The sequence below is a fragment of the Gouania willdenowi genome, chromosome 11, assembly GCF_900634775.1.
Source record: "Gouania willdenowi chromosome 11, fGouWil2.1, whole genome shotgun sequence".
Classification (NCBI taxonomy): domain Eukaryota; kingdom Metazoa; phylum Chordata; class Actinopteri; order Blenniiformes; family Gobiesocidae; genus Gouania; species Gouania willdenowi.
Genome location: NC_041054.1, coordinates 13,087,577 through 13,110,616, shown reverse-complemented (window position 1 = coordinate 13,110,616; position 23,040 = coordinate 13,087,577). Strand labels below are relative to the sequence as shown.

The window sequence follows — 23,040 nt, the reverse complement described above, 5'->3', positions numbered from 1 at the left end:
GAAGGAAATGTTTTCTTGCGAATTTATACATAAAATGTGAAATGTGTTCATAGTTTGATGACGGGTACAGGTCGAGGTGCTAAATTGTAAAGTGTGTAATCCTCTAGACATTAGTCAGCGTGTTTTGATGTTTCAGGTTATGGTGTTTACTTTATGTGTTTTTGCTGTAGTCGATGAGTTAGTCTTCTCCAAATAATTCACATGTGTCTGACCCAACGAGCTACTGAACCTGGACGATTACCGCTACATTTGTCTTAACATGGAAAATGTAGCGGATAAGTTGAGTGTGCTGAAGAATGAGGAAAATGTTTAAAGGGGCATGGGGCATGCCTAAAGACAGTGTTGTGGACTTTGTAGCCAGTTTCTGTAACAGTCTTGAAGAATAACATCAATTTCTATCAGGTGCAGAAGAAAGCGTGTACATTTGAAAGCAAAATCAAACTTGGTTCAGGGGCCAAACACGGACTAGTTTCATCTCTAATGGGCTGCAGATTTTAGATGAGGAAAACAAGCAATTTCAACATTAATGTGCCATAGTTTGCAGCACTCCCTTATTTAAATGATACTTAAAGTATCTAAGGCCCTAACAACAATATCCACGCAAGAAGTGGGAGATATTAGTCCCTGTAGAATCTACAATTTAAATATCCCTATTTTTTTTTAATGGCCGTGGCTATTCATACGGAAACGAGTCATTGGCCAGTTTCGGTAACGTGATAGGTGCACCACGTGACTTAAAGTTCCGTCAGTTTTATTTTAGCTCATTTATTTTTAGCTACCCTGCTAACCCTTTTATTTAAGCCCTAACCCAGGAAATACCCTAAAATGTTTTATTTTATTGTTTTGTATATGTATTTTTAAAGGTGGAAATTGCCATGTTGATTATGTAAAAATGAAAAAATATATATGACAAAAATGGGATTCGAACCCACGTTAGCAGGAGGAAGGATCCTTGAGTGCGGCGGATTAGTGTGAAAACACAGGCACATTACGCTTACGTAGAAAAGGTCTGGAAAACGTACGTTTCCGTATCAATAGACACTTCATTTTTTAATTTGGGGGACGTTTTTGAGGAATTGAGACTTCTTAAACACTATGCGATTAAAAATGACTGCCATCATGTGAGATAAGCATGAGCAAACTGTGAGTCCAGCAAATATTTCAATTATTGGCTGAGTCATCTGTTTTTATTATTGTTTATTTGGCAGGGACAATGTACATTCATCAACATTATACAGTAAACATGCCAGAGTTAGCCTATTTTTCATCTGCTGTCCCTAAACAACTACAGCTGGTAAAGTTTTTTATTGGGGTTCTCAACTGGTCTCACTCTGGGACCCACATCTTGCCACGGACATTAAATCATGACCTACTTTTTTTTTAATTTAATTCAACCAAATGTAGCTTTTTAAAAAAATAGTTGTTGAAAACACACACACATATAATCTTTTTTTTTTTTTTTTTTTTTTTAAACACAATGTATTTTCCTGTGCAACATGCTTTTCACAGCATGCCTCCCAAAAGAAAAGACCAGCTGTTCGCGAACCACCCAGTACAGACCCACTTTTGGGTCCCTACCCACCAGTTTAGAATAACTGCTTTAAAGGGCTGGATTTGGGCCCACAGGCCTTGAGTTTGACACATTTTAAAGGATACATTTAATGTGCAGGAAGTTGACGTTAAAGAGCAGTACTATGGCTTTATGCCACAATGGATGGAAAGTAATCACAGCGTTCTTCTTTTGCCTGAATAATGTATCTTACTTTTGCGGACTGACTGAGGTGTCAGAGAGGTTTGCAGTGGGAGTTTCAGATTAGTTCATGGTGTGCAGACCTGAGCCTTTTTCTCATTACATAGTGATAAATAGGTTTACTACAGATAATGCTCTATATACGGGGAAGGTTTTTCATCTCTAGTGATAATAGAAATAGGTAAACCTGTGATGTATTTGGAATCTGTGACCATTTTACGTGACTTTACTTCTGAAATGCATTTAGTACAGTATGTGTGAGTGCCTGACTGTAACAGTTACAAATGATCATTCATTTAAAAAAAAAAAAAAAAAAAGTACCAAGTTGTTGCTTGTAGCTACTGTTTCTAATTGTGTGAAATTATCAATTTTTCAGATTCTTTTATCGAGACCTGCCATCTATGGGGATTTTGTGATGTCTAACCGAGATGCTGAGGCATCAGAGCCAGCTGGGCTGGATGGCCTGCCACCACTGTACAGTATATTTAAGGGAGAGGTTGTTTCAGTGCAAACCTACGGTGCATTCGTGCGACTGCCAGGATACAGGAAGCAAGGTGAGCAGATGATAAAGTGATGGCAAGCATTGAGCGGGTTTGAAAAATCCAGAATGGGGTCAAAATGAGTGAGAATGATTACAGTTACAGACACATTTCAGTATCAGAAATACAAGGGATTACACAATGAACATGAAACAGCAGGCGCGTCTCACTCATGGGGAATGCGAGGGATGCGATACCCGCACTTTCACATAAAGAAAAAATAATCCCTCTCACTTTTTACAGAGGGATTCATTGTTGAAAACATATTGGTCCAGTTAGATTGATGAAATGGTGATCAAGCCAATCACAGCCAGACATTTGAAAAGTGAAACAATGAGTCACGGGTGGCAAAGAAAGAGTGAAAAGTGACTAAAATGGGCCAAAAGCAGTTAAGAGTGACAAAATAATTTTTACAAAAAAAGAGGAAGCAGGTGGTATGTAATGGCAGAAGGTAGCTCAAATGAGCAAAATGTGGCAAACAAAAGTGAAAAAGGGGAAAAATGTGGAACATAAAGGCAAAATATAGGGTGTTATTTATTGGGCAAAAGTTTGCTTATTTGAATGAAAAGTGGCAAAAATAGATAAAGTAGGGACAAAAATTGGATAAATGTCAAAAAATTATTTGCAAAGATGGACAAAAATTAGGGAAAAGGATATTTTTTAGCAAAAGGAAGGTGATATTTGAAAAAAGTAACAGGGTTCTGCTTCAGGCACCCACATTTAAAGCACATGTGTTTGGTCGGGTGGAGCTGCTGCTCCTCGCTGTCACCACATCTGTCACTCTGTGCTCTCTGCTTCTTGGTGCGCTCATCTCCCGGCCGCTCACAAGAGCCATTCCCACGTTGGCGGACTGGGAGGGGCCGGGGAGCCCCTGCCAGTCCACCAACACACACCCCACACAAATGAATTAGAAAACTAATTGGGAGTCAACGGTTGCCCTACCTTTAGAACACACTCACTCCTGTGCTGAAACACTAATAAGGTTAATGGTATAAGCCACTAAACAATATTGTAACCTGATGTGTTTATGTTCACATACACTATTTTTTAATTTCTATTATGTTGTCTGTGCACACATTAGAATGAACTTCCTCTGGGAAGAAAGGAAAATTGGCAGAATGAGGAGAGAGCGTACCTGTGGGGAAATAGGACAGATTGATGAAGAAGGAGGATTAATAACGAGGTCTACATTAGAGCAGGGTTTCAGATAATAAGTGATTAATTGAAGCGGAGGCAGTGGAACGACTGTCCTTGACACACTTGTACTCAATCGTGTGCCAAATGCTTTTTCTTAGTCCTGGACTCACTTTATTGGGAGGAATTGATACGTTGAAGAGGTTTTAAGCGACTGTTTTCAGATGGAAAGTTTGATCTTGTTTAACTTTGGCCTACTTTAAATGTGAGAGTCGATTTAAAGTAGTTCAGCACGATGTGAAGAGAAAGAACATCATTAATGCACCCTAATTAAAGCGAATGTGATTGTTTTCACTGAACCTTTTCCAAGACCAAAGGACAACTTGACGCGTTGGAATTTTTCTGCGCGTGAGAAAAAAAAAAGATACAAGATTGACAGGGCCCTCTGTTTGTCACATACAGGTCTTGTACATGTAAGCGAGATGTCGGCGTCTCGAGTGGAGAGCGCCTCAGAGATAGTCGACATGGGGGAACAGGTGTGGATCAAAGTCCATTGGGAGAGAGGGTAACACACACACAAACACACACGTCACCGCAGCAGAGAAGAATGCTCACACCTGCCTCTGTCTCCTTAGATTCAAGGTGACAAAGTGAAGCTTTCATTTTCAATGAAAGCTGTCAATCAGGGAACAGGGCGGGACTTGGACCCCAACAATGTGCTGGCAGAGTGAGTTTTACAATGTTTGTCTGGTTCAGGGTTGGGGTCAATTTTATATTTTACGTCTTTAATCATCCATGTTCAATTACAATTGCGGTGACCAGCATTTTTTCCCAATTACAAATAAATTGTAATTATTTTTTTTCCCTGAAATTCAATTACAAATTACATTCTCAATTTACTAAAGTTTAATTGCAATTTTACTAACTTTTATTCATATTATTGTGTTGTGATGGTTGTATGTGTATGGTGTCGTTTTAGTATCTTTACATCTATATTTTAGTGCATTGATCATAATATCTTATGTAAAGTTCCTACTAGGGACAATAGTTGGAATTTAGCTCTTTGTACAAAACATCAGTTACATTCACAGTTTTGTTGCAATGTAAAATTGTATCTGATTGTATTATATTGTATATAATTCTATTATATAACATCTCTCTAACCTGTATAAGGGTAACGGGAAACGGGAAATCTTGATGTAAAACATATTTTAATAATTCACTACATATGTATAAACCATATAACTGTTTTGTGTTTAATTAAATTGTAAATTACATTTGTGATAGAATTTCCATGGTAATTACAATTACAAAGTCTACTATCTGAACTCAATTACAATTGAATTACGGCTACAACGGCAACATATTATTTCATTTTAAATTACCCAATTGTAATCCCATAATTGTAATCAACTATCAATTACACAATTACAATTATGTTGACCCCAACCCTGGTGCTGGTCCTTATGGGGGTTTGGTGCTATCATTGTTCCTATGTGTTTGTAGGCAAGACGCAAGGCGGCGCAGGAATTTCAGAGACCACACTGGTAACCGGATCACTCTGGAGGCGGTCCCTAACCAACACACATGCGCAAAGTGCGGCTGCAAGGTACGACCAATCTGCCAAAGAAAGAAAAAAAAAGAAAAGAAAGCACAATCCTCCCAATGTGATTTCTGTCAATCAACTTCACAGCGTGAAAATGTTAAATTTTCATTCTTCAGGTCACTTCACTAAGGACTGTTTCACTGCACCGGGCTTGCAGTACGCTCTTCTGCCTGAAGAGGGGGACGAAGAGCCACAGATGAACGCGACAGCGCCTCAACAGCAACAGCCGGATGTAGAAAAAAAGAAGAAAAAGAAGGTGAGATGTTGGCACCACGTGTGGTTTTCATTTCCTCTTTTCAGAAACATTCGTTGTAAAACGAGTATCTTCGTGTGCATGATTTGATTTTATCGTTTTATCTAATAAAAGTCTATTGAAGGAAAAGCTAATGTTATATTTTAATGCTGGTAAAAGATAGAAATGCTTCTAAAGTCTTAGACTGTTGTCAATCTATCGTGTGTTTTTCTGCCAGGAGAAGAAAACAAAGAAGAAGAGGAAGAGAGAGAGAAAGGCATCAGAGAGCAAACAGCAGCAGCAACAGCAGCGACGAATGCAAGTCCAAGAGGAGACGCCAAGACCACAGCCGTGACAGAGAGGAGAAAAAGAAGAAGCACAAAAAACACAAGTCCCACAAGCACAGCTGAGTCAGCAGGACACACACACACACACACACGCAAAGAGGGAAACCTGTAAGTGGAGCTGCATGTGACGCTATAATATCTCTATGAAAACCTCCGTACTGTCAAAGTTTTGTTTTTTTTGCATCCACTCAGTCAGAAGCTCATGTGACATGCGTCCACATGTCCTAAAGTAACCTCTGGGAGTCAGTGTTTGAAATGTAACAGGATAGGCGTAATGAGTATGGCTCTCCCTATTCAAATCCACAATATTGTCTGCAGCTCTCTGGTTTCTGATGCTCTGCTCTGGGAACTCCATTAAGCCACATGAATGATTATGTGTGTGTGTGTGGGTGGGGGGGGGTATAGGAAATAGTAAAGTTGCAAACAGGAAGTGTAACATTGTAGCACAAGTGAGTGCAACCGGACCTCACAGGGTGCATGTATCCTGAGGTCATTTGGCACTCATTGTGTATTTTTATTTTAATTGTATGTGACCCTCTTCCTGCATGTAATGTGGCAGCTTCATTAAATCAGTTTTGTTTTTCTTTAAAAAAAAAAAATGTCTCCTGGTGTCTTTTGTTTTTAGACCTTGAACTGAAGTTCGTTTTTGAAAGCACACCTCGTCCTAACGGGACTGAAAAACACCACACACACACACACACCACACACAGGTTGTTTATGGGAATTGTTCCAGCCTGAAGTCATATTAAGTTAATGTTTCAGAGGATTTACATTACACTACACAGGTATAAGGTTTCATAAAGTCAAATTTGTTCAGGAATGAAGTAATCTTTTTGTTTTAGAGGATGCTGTCTTATCAACCTAAGAACATTATGCAGTTAAAAACCATTTACAGCCACAAGCATCTGAGTCAGTCTTTTTTTTTTTTTTTATCCCTCTTGCCCTCACTGTTCCATCTTGTGTTTTTAACATGCTGGTAGACATAACAGGAGTTTGAACTGTACACATGTTCCTCCTTTCATTTTAAAACAATGTTTTTTAGGCTATTCAGAGTCTACAAAATGGTGTTTTACTGTGTTTTATCCAACTTTGTTCACAATAATAAATAAATGAATGTATTTATTAAACATCATTTCCAAATCAATTATTGTCAAGATTTTATATCTGGGCACAGTCATTTGGATCCTACACACCCGACTCACTACACAATAAATGCAACAGTTGAAGGGTTTGATTACAATGTCTAGCCTGGTTTAATGTGACCTCAGTTTGATTGGAAGGAACATTTTTAATACAGTGTTACTGAAACAAATAGGATTGTTGCTTCCACACCAGTCAGACACAATCTGACTTTAGGAATCATGTCTTAAAAATAATTACCATGGAGAGTATTTAGATTTGTTTTTAACCATACCCCTTAAAGACTAAGCTTGCGTTGAATATAATTGTTTTTACATGTAGGTTGAAACAGTCTTTCACTGAAAAAGAAGAAGCTGTATTGTACTTATTTGATTTGGCTCGACCGTTCAATAAGGTCATATTTTACAGTTGGGCTACTTAAATTGTAGGAGGAGATACTGATGCAACACAACCTGGACCAATAAATATTTATTTAGTTCCTGTATTTTGACAAGGCAAACACAAAATAACAGTATGTACTATGACAGGGGTCTGTAACTTGCAGCTCTGGAGCCTCATGTGGATCTCTGACGATTTAAAAAAATAAGAAAATGAATTATTTCCTACAGAGGGTACTGGTGATTAATGACATTAACTTCAAATAAAATGATGATAAAACAATTGGTTAACCTAAAAATGAATAACTCTGCCACCGTCCTACTTCAGCTCCTGTAACATCTACAGACCATTAACTTTCCTTCCACCTGTGGCTAACCTTCAGTTTTAAATCTCTGGTAAGATAACTTAAATAACAAAAAAGACTATTCTGGAAAAAAATACAGACTTTATTTGTGTGGGGAAAGATTTATTTAACTGCTAACATACCGGCTTAATATAAATGCTTGATATGTTGTAAGAAATTAGCATGAGTTGGAGTTGATCATGTGTTATCAACTTCAAGTTATTTTTGTAGCCCTTCAAATCCATTAACTCGTAAAATTATTCGATACTATTTTAATTGTATAGAATTTTATACGCTGTATTGTTTCCATGAGAAGATATTTTTTTCTGCTCCGGAAGGACTTTAATCCAGTCGAGATTAGGCAAAATGGCTCCTTTAAGAGTAAAGGTTGCAGACCCCTGTACTATGAGGAGAACAGCATGGCAGAGGCAGCGTGGGTGTGGGAACATGGGACCAACCTTCAAACTGGTCTTTTGATACTTAGCTTTGGAAGTTACACTGTGGTAGTACAATGTGTACGCTACATGAACAAAATGTTCTCCAATAGCCATTTACTCTGCAACAGAAAATGTCAAAGGGACAACTACACAAGCTTTCATTTTCCTTAGGGGAGTGATGGCCTAGTGGTTAAGGACAGGGTTGTAATCGAGGGTCGCCCGTTCGAATCTCGCCCGGGCACATCACTGTGGGATGTTGAGCAAGTCCCTTAACCCTAATCCAACTGCTCCCCGGAGCGTCTGTAATTGGCAGCCCACTGCTACCCCTCGGGGAAAATGCGGAGAAAGAATTTCGGTCCAAAAAATAGTTCCAGCAAGATTAATTTAGTCTTCTTTTTGAACAGTTTAAGTTGAGGTTTTGTTTATTAAGACAAGCTTTTTATGGATTTTTTAAAAAATTTCCTGACATGTTTTGACTTTGAACTGCCAGTCTTCATCAGAGGAGTTCTGCTGATCATCTTTGATGGTTCCTTTGAAATTTCAATTGACTTCAATGTAATAGAATCAGAAAATAATTTATATAGTTCCAGCAAGATTCATTTTGTCATTGTGAACGGTCACTTCAAAGGATCCATCAAAGACGATCAGCAGAACTCCTCTGATGAAGACTGGCAGTTGACAGTCAAAACATGTCGGGAGATAAAAAAAAATTCCTGAAAAACCTTGTCTCAATAAACCAAACCTCAACTTAACAAATTGGTCCAAAAAAACTGACTACGAAAAAACTGGTAAAGCCTTCTAAATCAAATTTAAAATGTAAGTGGTACCACTGCTTAACTACTTGATAGAATGATGGCAAACATTTCCAACTTTAACTCGAGCACTTTAAAAAAACCTGACATGATGATGGCAAAGCCCTCCATCTCTCATTTACATCACGTGCATGGCTTTTAAAACTATTGATATGTTTAACAAGAAACGCAACAACCATTTTTTCAGGCTGCGCAACGAGACAAATATGAAGGCTATCAACATAGCAAGTTAAAATACATTATATTTAGACCATATTGAACCTAAAGATAATTTAAAAGAGGACCAGGAATAGATCCCTGTGGGACTCCACGTGATGGATTCCTGTCGTAACGAGGTCTGGATGAAGAACCATTCAACATTACTCACCTATTCTACATTGACCATTTCAACACTGGGGTAACTTCAAGAGGCGGAACTTTGTAATGTTGAACCCCTTGACCTCTATTTAACAGAGTGTCGCTAACACATGACACCTCTCGAGCAGGGACTGATTTAAATTTAGAGCACCCACAAACATTTAAACAACAGATAATACTCACACACCCCCAACAAGCCATCAACAAAGCCAGAGTAGATACACACTCCTCATTCTCACACACATGAGCTGGTGCAGGGCTATAATTAGCTGCCATGTGAGTCCCAGTAAAGACAGTCTCAATGGAAAATGTGGTCACACTTTTTGGGTATTAGAGTTGGCCGACAACGCCACAACTGTGGTTTTTATTGTTTGTTTTTTTATTGCCGTTTTTTGGGGAAAGCAACAGGAGATATTTAAGCCTCTTAGATTACATGAATCACTGCAGGAAACTGCAAAGAAACAAAATAAAATAAAGATTTTAACTATACAATCGGATATTTGCCATACCTTGTTTATGGTTAACATTTTACCTCCAAACTCACCCTTAACTGTCCAACGTTAACAATAACACAATCACAAAATTAAACGTACACTCTTATTCACACTAACATGTTCTTTCTGGTTACAAAATAAAGCCATACAAATGTATAGAGAAAAACAACAACAAACCAATTTATTCAGTGTTTTCTTTTTTTTACAGTAGCAGAAAGAATGTTGTGAGATCGCAGGTAGATGCGATGTCAACACTAGATGAACAAAATGAGGAGGACACTGAAAGGTCGACAGCAGCAGTCATACAACGGGTTTACACAGTTGGAACAAAATGGGTGACGCAAAGTCTGGCATTCAGGACGTCAGCTGATCCGAGTAGATGCTGTTGGGTTGGGGATTTGTTTTAATGTCTCATTAGGCTTTCTCATAGTGACGTGTGCAAACAGTGTCTCCAATTTGCAGTGTCTGTGTGAGAAAGACAAAGAGTTCAAACACAACAAAGAACAAAGACGTGTATATATGGACCTGATGGTTGGACGTACTGACCAATAGGAGGCAGTTTCCGTTGACCTCTCTGACCAGACTGGTTTCTTTGCCGTCCCACTTCTGTACGTGCACCATCTTTCCCTCCACAATAGTGATGACAGACTGAAGAAAGCAGAGGACATAATCAGATTTGATTTCATGAACACAGAACATCACAAACTGTACCAAAGTATTTTGAAATATAGACTTTGATTAAATGTTTTCATGTGCAAGCCAAACATCTCTGGTGTTTATTAGCTTCAGTGCTAGTCCTATTAGCAAGTTTATTTCACTGTTTTATCTGTTGTATCTTTTACAAATGTGAGAAAAGTGTGAGTATGAGATTTTAAAGTATCAAAATCTACACAACTAAATAACAGTAACGCATGACAAGAGAAAAATGCAAAAAAAAAAAAAAAGGCTTCCAAATCTTTTTTAGCTTGCTAGCTACAGGTTACAAATGCTAGTAACAGTTGTTAAGTATTGTTTAATTTATTACACATTAAAACAACTCAAAAACATCAAGTAGCAACATTTGAAAACATTTTAATTCAGGAACTCCACTTAAATCATCATCCTTAATTTAAGAAGAGCCGTACAATCACTAAAAACGTCAAAAATGCCTGTCAGAAAAGCCTGAGCCAACACAGCACATCTGCCCAACAGTCCTTCAGCTGTTGGGCAGATGTGGTCCTCAAACCAGGTTAGCATTATATGTGCCAAATATTCTTTTGCTAACTTGGCATGAAAGCAATAAATAAATAATGACAAAACTATTGTTTTTCTTGAGGTTTCTGTTCAACAAGCTAACCTAAATCTATGAGCCACAATGTTATTTTGGTTCATAGTGAGGGATTCCACTGTCTGTTTAAATGAGGACGACAACGATAATATTGAACAAACAAATAAATGGAGTGAATTAACTAAATGAATGGAGGCGCTACAATGTAAAACATTGAATTTGGCTTTTCCTGGTAGTTAGAGTAAATGACCAAGTTTACTATTTGATGAAAGTTCTTTCAGTCTCCTCTATTTACTCAGCTTCACCCGTGTAACCCCTTCCTTATTCATGGGCTGTAAAAAATAAACCAATATTACGTCTGGAGAGCGTATGGTCCTCATATTATCTATTACCATGACTTCTCACTTCTGACCTACTTCCTCCAACTATGACTGTGTTTGTTTGGCAGTCCATCAATCTTGTCATTACCCCTATTACTCCTGCCGCGTATTATTGGCAGCATCACGTTACATTTGTGCATTTGAATGGGGCTCAAACATCACTCAAAGTCAAGCTCTTAAATCTCCCAAGAATTCACAGATTTTAGAAAATGAGTGTCTTTGTTTTGAATTCATAATGACCTTTGACCTCTCACCTTGACCTTCCTGTCATCAGCGGTGGTCTCATCAAATTCCTCTCCCAGTTTGAAGGACAGCTCTGTGTTTTTGAGGGTGCTCTGCGTCTTCACCGTTACCTTGTCGCCATCGACCTCGATGATGGTCGTGGGTTTGGTTACAAGAGCCACCTTACGTGTTGCAAAGCCCACACCTGTGTAGAGACAACATGAGGAACATAGGGAAGAAAAACACGCTGAAGGCCTACTTGCATAGAAATATCTATGTCTCTTGTGATGAATTCATGACATTCTCTTAAATCTCTAGAACTCACCTTTCATTTGATAACCATTACAAGTCTTGCTGTATACTTTAACAAAGTTGCTATAGGAAGTAAAAACCATTGATACAAGACGTATGTTGTTTAATATTTTTAGTTGGATGGAAAAAGCCTGAATCTGGCTCAGGGTTGAACAGTTGACATTCCAAACGAGTTCAGATATTGTCCAGCCAAATCTGAGACGAAAACAAAAGCCTCGAAAATCTTCTTTTTATTATCAAATATGAACTTTAGAAAGTCCGATATCAATCTCTGCTCTATAAACAGATGTATTCAATTGTGTGTGAATATGTCCGTACAGGTTTGTTCCTCTGGGAAAGTAAAGAACTGTTGGAGTGGCTTCAAAGTGTTTTGCTGACTCATAATTCATCCATAATTGTCTATAGGAATATAATTAGGATTTCAAAGCAGGAGCTGAGGGTTTGCCCTCTGGGTCTCCTTCAACTGACACTAATCTTTGTTTATCTACTACCAAACCAACAGCAAGCATTGCAAATACTGCAGAGCACCCTCTGACCCATGTGTGTGTGTGAGATCCAAACGGTGCATTTGATTGGGCAAGAATGAATCACACCATCTTCTTTAAAAAAAAAAAAAAAAATAGGTCGTCAATCCAGTTTAAGAACTAAAACGGATAAACTCCCACACCCAGTGGAACCAAATGGTGCAGCATGTGTGTGATCAAAGAGATTGGAGGTTAGAGGTTAAAGGTTCTCTGGTTTCCAGAGGCATAAATCTTCCTCACTCTTTTACACACAGAGAAGTCACGTATTTTAGGATCATTCTCACAGTTGTATTCATTGCACCTGCACCCATCATGCAAACTACAACAACGTGAGATCATTTGGAGTTGTTGGTTGCTTTTATTTCTTATTTATTCTTATTGAATTTGGATTTAACCAAATAATATATTATCCACATTTTGACTAAAATGCATGCGTTGTGTGCATTTGTTTCCCACAGTGGGGCTCCTTTTTCTCCACTGCACTAAAAAATGGCCCCACCCTCATTTTCCAGCACTTGGGACCATGTGGTCAACCACTCTTCCTCTTTATTCTTCCCTCATTCCCATCCACAGCTGCTTTTTCCATCCTATAATGCTCCTCCATTAGTGGTTCATTCATTCTATTACTTTGCAGCATGAAATCATCCATTATATCTATTTGCTTTTCAACCTCCATCCAATTGCTTTAGCAAACACACACTGAAAACTGTTCGTCTTGTGTGAGGATCGTCTCTCTCACACACACGTGCTCACACTTAGCTCCTGCAGCACTGCATCATCATCACCATCTCCTGTTACAGCATGCATGCACCCACGCATTCAATGAGAAAAAAAAACCCCACTCCACCCCACTTACCAAGATCCTTCATGTACTCATCAAAATTCTCGCTCGTTTTGAGGTTCCATGTTCCAACAAAAGCCTCAGCCATGTCTGCAGAGTGGAGGAATGAGAGTGAGGGGGAGAGAGAGAAAGAATGTGTGTGTGAAAGGCAGCAATGCAGGGGAGCTTTAGAATGAGAGAAGAGGGAGAGGCAGAAAAAGAGGAGTCAACGGTAAAAGCCTCGATCGCTGCTTTCCTACTGGCTGGATGTGCACCGGCTGTTTCTGATGTCATCAGGCTGTGCAGTCACTACATGGGAGGAGGGAGGCTGTGGAGGAGACATAAAAAGCATGTGAGCAGGACACTGATCAGCCATAGCATTATGACCATCTACCTCCTTTAGTGGAGATCAATAAACAAGAAAAAACAAGGTGCCATAATCAGGGTCTGTGGGTTGATTCTGTTTATTTCTGTGTGTAAGTTTGAATTGATTTAGAATTTTTTTTTTTGGGTCGTGAGGTCAAACTCTCCTGGGGATTGTTTTCTGTTTGGGATCTGATCTGTTCCTGATTGTAGTCACTCATTTCTCCTGCAAAAAGTCAGTTCATTGCATCCCACCCACTAACGGGTTATACAATATACAAGTGCAATAATTTTACTTTTCAGAAGATTTGTATGCAACATTTTGCATCAGATCAAAACACAATCAAATTTTTTATGTTCGCTGTGCATCAGCTAATGAAACTTGATTTTCTTTTAATAATTGTAAACTTACTTCTAATAGAATGTGAGTAAACCAGAGTTAAAGATGTCGACTTATTACAAGTGTATAGTCATTTCAAAGGGTTCTTGTTGTGTTTGTATAACTTAGCAAAGCGTTTTATTAGTCTTTAATCTATTTATTACAAAGGAAGTTGCACCCATAATCAGGCAGTAATGATCCCAATAAAGTAGAAAAGTCCCTGCAGTCTCAACATGTAAACCAAAGTAATACAACATGCTGTGTAGTAACAATTGGGCAACATTGATTGCAGTGCACTTTACTCTGAAACGTGTCTAAGACGGGAAAATCTTGTGAATTCTTTTGAAAAACTGTATTTAAAGTGCTGGTTTACACCTTCATGGGGCTATTTTTAATCACTTTCGACACTCTTTTAAAGGCACTGTTCAGCAGCAGCTTTTGCACGTTTGTCAAGCGTCCCAATGCAAGATGACAAAGTGTTCAGTCGCTCGTTCCTTCCTCCTTCACACACAGAGAAAGAGAGAGAGGGAAATCCACAGAGTCTGAACAAAGGAGTCCAAGCAAAGAGAATATAAAGTAGAGCAAAGACCACACTGTGGGTGGAGGAGGAGCTGGTGAGTAAGCTTCTGCTGACAGAGATGGAGCCACAGAAAAAAATCAGATTGACCCCAAGGGGAGGAGGGAACACGATTGATTCATTTCAGCCTGCAGGTTGAACAATGCCCTAACTTGCTGCTTCTCGCTTCATCTTATATTCAACATGTGACCTATGGTAACCCCAGTCTGGCCAGCCGGAGATAATTGGATTTGTAAATAGTGTTTGTGTGTTTTTTTAAAGACAGTGGATTGCAAAGTAAACACAATAATTCAGGTAAACGTAACTATAGAAGCATGTTTATTATATGTTGAACTAGCATTCATTACAGCCTAGGTTCCCAAAGTGGGGTACGCAAATTGTCTTAGGGCCTGCGGCTCTGGAGCCTCATGTGGCTCTTTGACTCTTTTTTAAATGGCTCCCTATAGTTTTAAAAAATATATTAAAATAATCAATTGTTATTTCCTACAGAGAGTATTGATGATTGATGATGGTAACGTCAGATAAAATTATGAAAATAAATCACATTGTGCAATAACTGCCACTTTTCTACTCCACCTCCAGCAACATCTACAGACCATTAACTTTCCTTGCACCTGTGGCAAACCTTCCATTTTAAATCCTTGGTAAGATAACTAAACTAACAAAAACACTGTTCTGGAAAAAAATAGAAATTTTATTTTTTATTATTTTAATTTTATTTGTAGCATGTGTCGACCGACATGATCATGCGTTATCAAATTAAAGCAATTTTTCTAGTCCTTCAAATACATTAACTAAAAAAAAAAAAAGTTGTTCACATAACATTATTCGATATAATTTTAACTGTATAGAATTGTACACACACTATTGTCTTAATTGAGAAAGTATTTTTCACTTTAATTTCAATCCAGGAGACAAAATGACTAACTTAAGAGTAAAGGTTGCAGACCGCTGGGGGTAGAAAGTGAAAACAGCATAACAACATTGGAAACTAGAATGTAAATAGAGCAGCAGTCAGGAGCCTCCATGCATTGCCACAACCTACACATTGGCCTATGTAAGACTGGTGGTGACCATGTAACATCTGGTCAAAAAACTGCAAATGCTTTGCGCTAGCCAAATGTGATGTCCAGACTTTGACGCCCTTTTTCACCACATACTTGTGTTAAAGTGGATTTTGAGCTTTGACAAACAAAATACAGAAAAAGACATGGAGAACAATTTAAGTTCTGTGCATCCTCTGAACCACACCCTTCTCATTAAAGTTGTAGCGAGTTGTATTTCAGTTTCAGGGTGATGAATATGTTGCAAATTAAATATTTCAAGTTATAATTCTGAATAAGATGTTTTTTGTTGGTTTACAGATTATTATTCATTTTATATATATATATATATATATATATTATTCCTCAACAGGATAGGTAAAACTCAGACAAATTTCACAATAGGGCTACATTGTATATGACATTATGTTATTATGTTTTTTTAAATTGTGCAGGAGTAAAGGGTACATCATAGCTTTAGGTTAAATGTCTAAAGGGGGTACGGGACTGTGAAATGTTTGGGAACCAATGAATTACAGTAAACCATTGGTTCATTTAGTTTTGTTGGTAATATTCTGATTAGGATTAGATTTTTTAACAGCTTTAAAAAAACCATCCAGTATCCAGACGATGGTCGAGAGCCTCACCCAAGTCTGAAACCGGTTTCAGTGAAATGTTAGAAAAGTGCCGCATGGGAAAGCCAAACATGATCCGTACATGTGCTTTTTATGAATGAATAATGTAGAGGTTTATACAAAAAGGAGGACAAAGAGGGACACTGACCAGGAAGAGAACACATTCAAAGAGAAGTCCATGACATAGAAGGCTGCATAAATACACCCATTCATCAAATAAATTATCCTTCTACACCTGGTCATGTGTGCACTGTGGCCCATCCCAGCTAACTGATTGATGACAACTTTTTGTTTGGCTGTCCACTGCAGGCTTTGTTTGATTATTTAGGTCTTATCCATAAAAAACAAACAACATTCTTGTATTTCTAGTTTCTAGTTGTGGTTTAAGCAAAAAAATGGATTTAATTGATTTATCAAATTTGTAGATAAAAATGATTTAGCAAATTCGAGTTAAAAAAAAAAAAAAAAAAAAGTGTTTACCCTTTGAGTAGGCTATATGTCTGCCACAAGCATGTTTATTATTTTTTTATTTGTAATGTTATAAAATATGTAGTTATCTGATTTCTAAATCAGAAAATTGAAGCTATTGTGAAGTTGCTGCTGCACTTTTGCTTAAACCTGGGTTAAAGCTTGAAATTGTTGAATGACAGAGGCTCATTGACTTTTTATTTTGGGATTATTTTATGCATTTTAACTCTTGAAGACAATCACAGCAATAAAGTTGGACTTGACAATATATCTGATGTCTGCAGTCATTTTTAAGAAGTGCATTGGAAAAAAAAAAAAAAAAAAACCTCAAATTTTTTTGTAGGCAAAAATCACCCTATATTTAAGTAAGACCCAGTCACCATATCAGGGGTTCTCAACCTTGGGGTCAGGACCCCATTTTGGGTCACGAGAAACTGGGAGAGGGTCACCAGATGCCTTTAAGAAACTCCGATTTTTTTTTTCTTCTTAATTTGAGCCCATTTTTTAATTATTTTTACGACTTTTCTGCACCTAAACCAAACTTGTTATATTTAAAGCTATTGTCATGACTTTCTTGCCATATTTTTGCTCCTTTTAATGCATTTTTGCTACATTACTCACTTTAATATATTTTGGGCACATTTAGAGAAAAAATAAACTGAATATATGTGTTTTTGGATTATGGGACGATGCCTGAGCATTCTGCAACATGGAGAGAACATGCAAACTCTACACAGAAAGGTCTCAAGTAGGGCTGGGCGATATATCGAATATACTCGATATATCGCAGCTTGTAGTCTGTGCGGTGTTGAAAATGACCATACCGTTAAACTCGCGGACTTTTTTTTTTGATTTTTTTTTTTTTTTTTAAATATCTTAGTGGCATTATGCACAAAAGGTGCACTTAAATTTAGTGTTGTTTTGAAATGTCATCTTAATGACAACATGCACAAAAGGGCACTATTTGTTTTAAAACATTGTAGTGGCATTATGTACAAAAAGTGCACTTTCATTTTGTGTTTTGAAATGCCATGTGAGTTGCATCCTGCACTAATGTCTTGTTTTGAAATGTCTCCGTGACAATTTTGCACAGAACGTGTTGACAATTTTATGTTTGAGCCACTCACTGTTTAATAAATACAGTTATGTCAACTTTGACTTAGTTGTGATATCCCCTTTTTTGCATGAAAGTTTAAAATTGGCATATATTAATGCAGTATGATCAAGAATGTTTTAATGTAGACATATAGAATCATCATACTGGTGTGATTTTGTGCATCAAAGTGTTAATTCAAGGGTAATGCAAAATATCGAGATATATATCGTGTATCGTGACATGGCCTAAAAATATCGCGGTATTTATAAAAGGCCATATCGCCCAGCCCTAGTCTCAAGGTCCTCAGACTAGAAACAATCCTAACTTTTATTGCCTTCTTGTTATGAGACAGAAGTGCTAACCACTGTAACACCATGCAGTCCAACCGCCTGTCGCATTTAAATATAGATAGAACACAGAAAAGTATAGCTTACTAAAATGAAAGATTAAAATACTCTATCCTCCTTCCTTCTGCATATTCCTTTGTAACGTACTGTCCTACCTGCAAATGCATGCAGTCATGTAACACTGGGCCATGTCATTGAGATTTGTTCCACCACACACAAAGGGTAGGGGAAAAAGTAATAAATTAATTTAGCATTCACACACTGGTGTCCCACAGCCCTTGTCCTCACTGACCTTTCTTTGGATAAAATGGCTTGTGATGGAACAAATGTGTGGCATGGCAGAGACAAGCATTTGACACAAACAGGTGCAAAGGATGGAAGGAGAGAAAGAGAGAGAAAAAGAGAGAGAGACGAGGTGAAAGGTTGGAGTCGTCATGCTTGAGCTTCTCTCCTTACTTTTTCACCCTCATTCAGACAAACCCTTTTCCAGATGGACAATAAATAACACAATTATACATTCAAGTCTCGGAAAAGCAGGAAAAAAAACAACAACAACACTGACTCCCAGTTTTACTGCGTTAAGGGCAGATGTGTCCAAACATGTGTGAGTGAGGGCGTGTTGTGCAATCCTGTGATATAATGCTCTTTAGTGTGGCACAGTGGTCATAAATCAAATGCAGATGGACTTCTAGGTGGAATTTCTCTGGATATCATAAAAAGCTTCAGCAGAGCCACATTTCAGACAGATGATCAAAACTGATATTTGAATCATAGAATATGTGAGGAACCCTGTGCTCTCATTCACTCTGTCATAGTTATGATTTCTGACTTGTGAAACACAATCAATATTACTGACTAGACAGTTGAGGTCATCAGCCTCGTCTGTGATCTCAGCCCTTATACAACCAGGTGAACCTTGTGCAGCTTGTTTTGACCTAAAGACACATGACTAACTGTGTGTACTAATACACAATGTACTTAATGTATTAACAATAGGGGTGGGAACCTCTGGGTACCTCACGATACGCGACACAAAGCTCACGATAACGATTATCTCATGATATGACTATCAATATATTGGTCAGAAATTAAGCTATGATAAGTCTCTCCAATAGTGCCAGTAAACAAAATACTGGTTCATTTAACAAACAGTGACAACATTTCTGTGAAGTCCTACCTGCACATTTTAGTGAAAAAGCAGAAAAGGTTTTGAAAAAAAAAAAATCTAAAAATCGAGCATATCGATAATCGATTGCGCGAAGAAAAAAAAAAATATTGCGATATATCGCCTTATCGAGATATTGTAACAGTCCTAATTAACAATACATTACTAACAACAGCATAAAGCAGGCCAGCACAGCTGTGCATAACTGAATCTGAGAAACGATGGAGAGGCACCCATAAACTATGGAATGTTGATATGTTGTCCAGATTTCTTTAGCTGATTTCTTATTTTTAGGACTGAGAATAAAGCAACTGAATAAACATCTGTGCCCGTATTCACAAAGCTTCTCAGAGCTCCTAATTTAGCCTTAAAATTCCTAGCAAGGAATCTTAGAAACTTCCCAAATAACTTTTGAGCTGAGAGCAACTCTAAGCAAGAAGTTGACAGAAATGTTTATCCTAGTGAGGAGGTGTGGTTGACCCCGTTGCTGGGTATGATGCATTCTGCTAAAATCTGTGATTGGTTGTTAGAGAGAAAAAAAGGAAAAAAAAAGCGTTCTGTGCTCCTAGTAATGAATGGAGAATAAAATCAACGGATCATACTCGGACTGCATTAAGAAATGTGTAATCATGAAATTAATTTAATTCAGCAAAATTAAATTAATATGTACACATATCATCCATTTACTACAATTGCATGAAATTAATAAAATGCTGTTTGGTTAAAACTTCACATCTTTCAAAATACATATATTTAAAACAAGTAATAGCCTATAGAGCACATGTGTCAAACTCAAGGCCTGGGGGCAAAATCTGGCCCTTTAGACCATCCAATTCGGCCCGCCGGAGAAAGTTAAAAAGACAGAAAACAACTTAAATTATTGTCTAAATTACCAAAGATTTCAGTTGTAGATATCGTAGCCCCTCTAAATACACAAATTCAATGAAACTCCACAATATTTATCACGATTGCAGTCATTTTAAATCTCAAATTGTTCAAAGAACACAATTGTTGGTGTAGTGTAAACTTGGGGACATTAATATTGAAATTGATCTTAAGATAAAACTGCTTTGTATTTGGCCCCTGAACTAAAATTAGTTTGACACCCCTGCTATAGAGTGTTTTCCTAAATATTGCTTTCCCTCTGTTACTATGTGCAATATCCTTTGGATTAAAAAGTTGTTGATGTAAATAGATTGAAAATATATATTTGTAACAGATCACGTGTTAATACAAACATTTAAAGAATGATTTATTCCTTTCCGGAGACAAACGTGCTTAGTTTGAGCTTCATATGACTATCCTAACATAATATATTGTTTGCAGCAGGTACACTCTTGCCCCCTCTGCTGGTCTGAAACTAGTGCTTCAACTCTGGGGGTTAGTTTTCAATTGCCAGACAAGAAAACCAACAAACTGCGACATCATTCCAAACTATATGTACAGTAATATTACAGAAAAACCATGTGATAAAACAGCAAACAAATGGAGTAAGAAGGAAACAATTAGGGTATTTTGGGTAAATCACAGGATATTTGCTTTCAACTATCAGAATATTTTATTCGTGCATAAACAAATGTATTGTAGTTTCTAAACAGACCAAAGAAATGAATAGGTGTGTGTATATCTCGGAGTCTGTTTTTCAGCCTTGGAATGGACTGGCATATACTGAGATTTACTCAACCCTCTCAAAAACCCTAAAGATAAAGCAGATATGGAAAATGATACTGTATATATGATGCATAGAAACATAATTGTTGATTTAATAACCCTCCATTTACAGATAAATGTGTAGTTTTATTTCAACACTTATTGGCTTGTGAAACACCATCATCTATTTGTATGGATACATGTTTGCTTTAATTCTTGCTATCACACTGTGATGACAACTTGTAGTATTAAGTATTATTACCACTCATCACTGTCTATTTAAGCATTATTTAGCTAGATCCTTCAAAAACACAACTTTGTCCAGACAAAAAAAAACAAAGAAAAAAACAAAAACAAAATCAAAGATATGAAACTAGTGGATGAAGAAAAATTGCACAACTTAGTGAATCCGGGATAAGGAGCCGGAACACCAACAGTAACCATGGAGGCAAAACCACAGGAGTCAGTATTAAAAGCCTAACTGGACACGGGGTGTGAGTTTGCATTTGTTTTGTGTTAAATTCCTCCAGTGAACCTGGGTAACTGGAAGCTCCTCACACACTTCTGCCATTTCACAGCTTTTCCATAACTGTCGTTCAGTCTTTGACACACTAAATGATTTCTTGTAGCAGAGTTTTCCCATTAGATATTCTTCTGTACAACAACAACAACAGAGTAACACTAATACTTGCTGGAGGACATGCATATTTAAAGCAGGGTATTATTGTTTAAACTTTTGTATTATTGCCCTTGTTTAACACAATGATAATTTTGAAGGTAGCATAAATTCACTGATTGGACTGAAATCTTAGACATAGAATTATTCGCAATAAAAAAAAAGACAAGATGGGAAATGTGAGAAGAAAGACAATGATGGGAATTTTCCACACGCACACACACTTCACTATCTGTGCAGATAAGGCAGCTGATATTACTATTGGGTTTTCTCTCATTTAGGCTGCTATAATGCAGTAGTTCACTGTGGTGGGTTTCATCTGATCATAGATTATTATCATTATAAACTATCAATTTATTCAGATTGTAAGATTGTTACTTTGTATAAATCCATGTCTTCGTATACGTGTTCATTATCTTTAAGTGATTAAAATGAATATGCTTTATTATTATTTTCTTTTTTAATAGTAGATTATTCTGTTTTTACACTCAGCAGCTCTAATGTTCAAACAGGACTGGCTTACAAGTAGCACTCACTGATATTTGGAATGGCTGTCCTTGAGTAAATCCCATTTTACACCACAGTCGAGCAGCCACCAGATGAGATTTAAGACACAATGGTCAGCATCTGGACTGGAAATATAAATATACAAACTGGGTTAAATTTGGAGAAAAAGGTTTGAGACTCTCCACAGATTCCCAACACCTTAGTGCACAACTCAGAAGTAAAACAAAAACAATAACATTCAGATGGATAAAAACAAAAACAAATAACATTTAAAAGCAAAGATTAGCCCAAGAAAACTGCATAACATTGCACTCATTCACATTATATGAACTTAGGACATTCATTTGGTTGCAATTTATCATGGGTACAATCCACAAAATTTCATTTTTCTGCTTTTCTCACTAACGTTCCTTTCAACATGTGATACTGTTCAAAATTAAATTAATCTGCCTTTTAATGGTATACATTCATTTCATTAACACGAAGCAAGACTATCCCAGGAAATGGGATATTACCGGCCAATTAGCCATAAAATGTGACGAAGGTTGACATCGGTATCAAAAATTTAGTGTTGGACAATATCAGAACATATTTGTTCAATATCAATAAATAAATTGATATATATATATGCAAATCTTACTCATTCACCATCACTGGGCTAACTTTTGTATCTGTGCTAGCTTTTTCGTAGCTAGCTCGCTTTCCAATATGACAGAAACAAGACTGATAAAGGATTATTTCTCTGCTCAGGCGTCAACAATATTATTTGTAATGTGTTCATTTCACAATAAAAATTACCAGAAGCCTTACCAAATATTTCACCTCTTCTCTTTCTTTGTAAACATTTACGCAACAAATTGTCGCAGTCTTCTTCTTCTACGCCTCTTTTGAACACACATCAATAAATGGATAAAATTCAATTATATCTACCAAAATAAAAGTCCGTCATGGCCACCTGCCGAGTTGTCTGTTCCAGCCCATTGATTGCAGTGTGTGGCAGCAATTAGTTGACATCTAAATGCAGCTTGATGTAAAAAATA

The 23,040-nt window shown here is 37.3% G+C and overlaps 2 protein-coding genes across 2 annotated transcripts; one reads left to right on the top strand and one right to left on the bottom strand.

The window, feature by feature from the left end:
- Positions 1-38: 38 nt before the first annotated feature.
- zcchc17 (zinc finger, CCHC domain containing 17) lies at positions 39-6,531 on the top strand. The gene is given in 8 exon segments (XM_028461527.1): positions 39-286; positions 2,127-2,304; positions 3,886-3,971; positions 4,059-4,150; positions 4,930-5,031; positions 5,144-5,285; positions 5,500-5,550; positions 5,552-6,531. Coding segments are annotated over 8 exon segments (798 nt in total). The 5' UTR covers positions 39-259; the 3' UTR covers positions 5,672-6,531.
- A 3,204-nt stretch (positions 6,532-9,735) lies between these two features.
- fabp3 (fatty acid binding protein 3, muscle and heart) lies at positions 9,736-22,125 on the bottom strand. Its single transcript, XM_028461525.1, has 5 exons — positions 22,030-22,125; positions 13,131-13,422; positions 11,471-11,643; positions 10,116-10,217; positions 9,736-10,034 (listed from the first exon to the last, which is right to left on the bottom strand). The coding sequence occupies exons 2-5, from the start codon at positions 13,201-13,203 to the stop codon at positions 9,984-9,986; spliced, it is 399 nt and encodes a 132-aa protein (XP_028317326.1). The 5' UTR covers positions 13,204-13,422; positions 22,030-22,125; the 3' UTR covers positions 9,736-9,983.
- Positions 22,126-23,040: the final 915 nt, after the last annotated feature.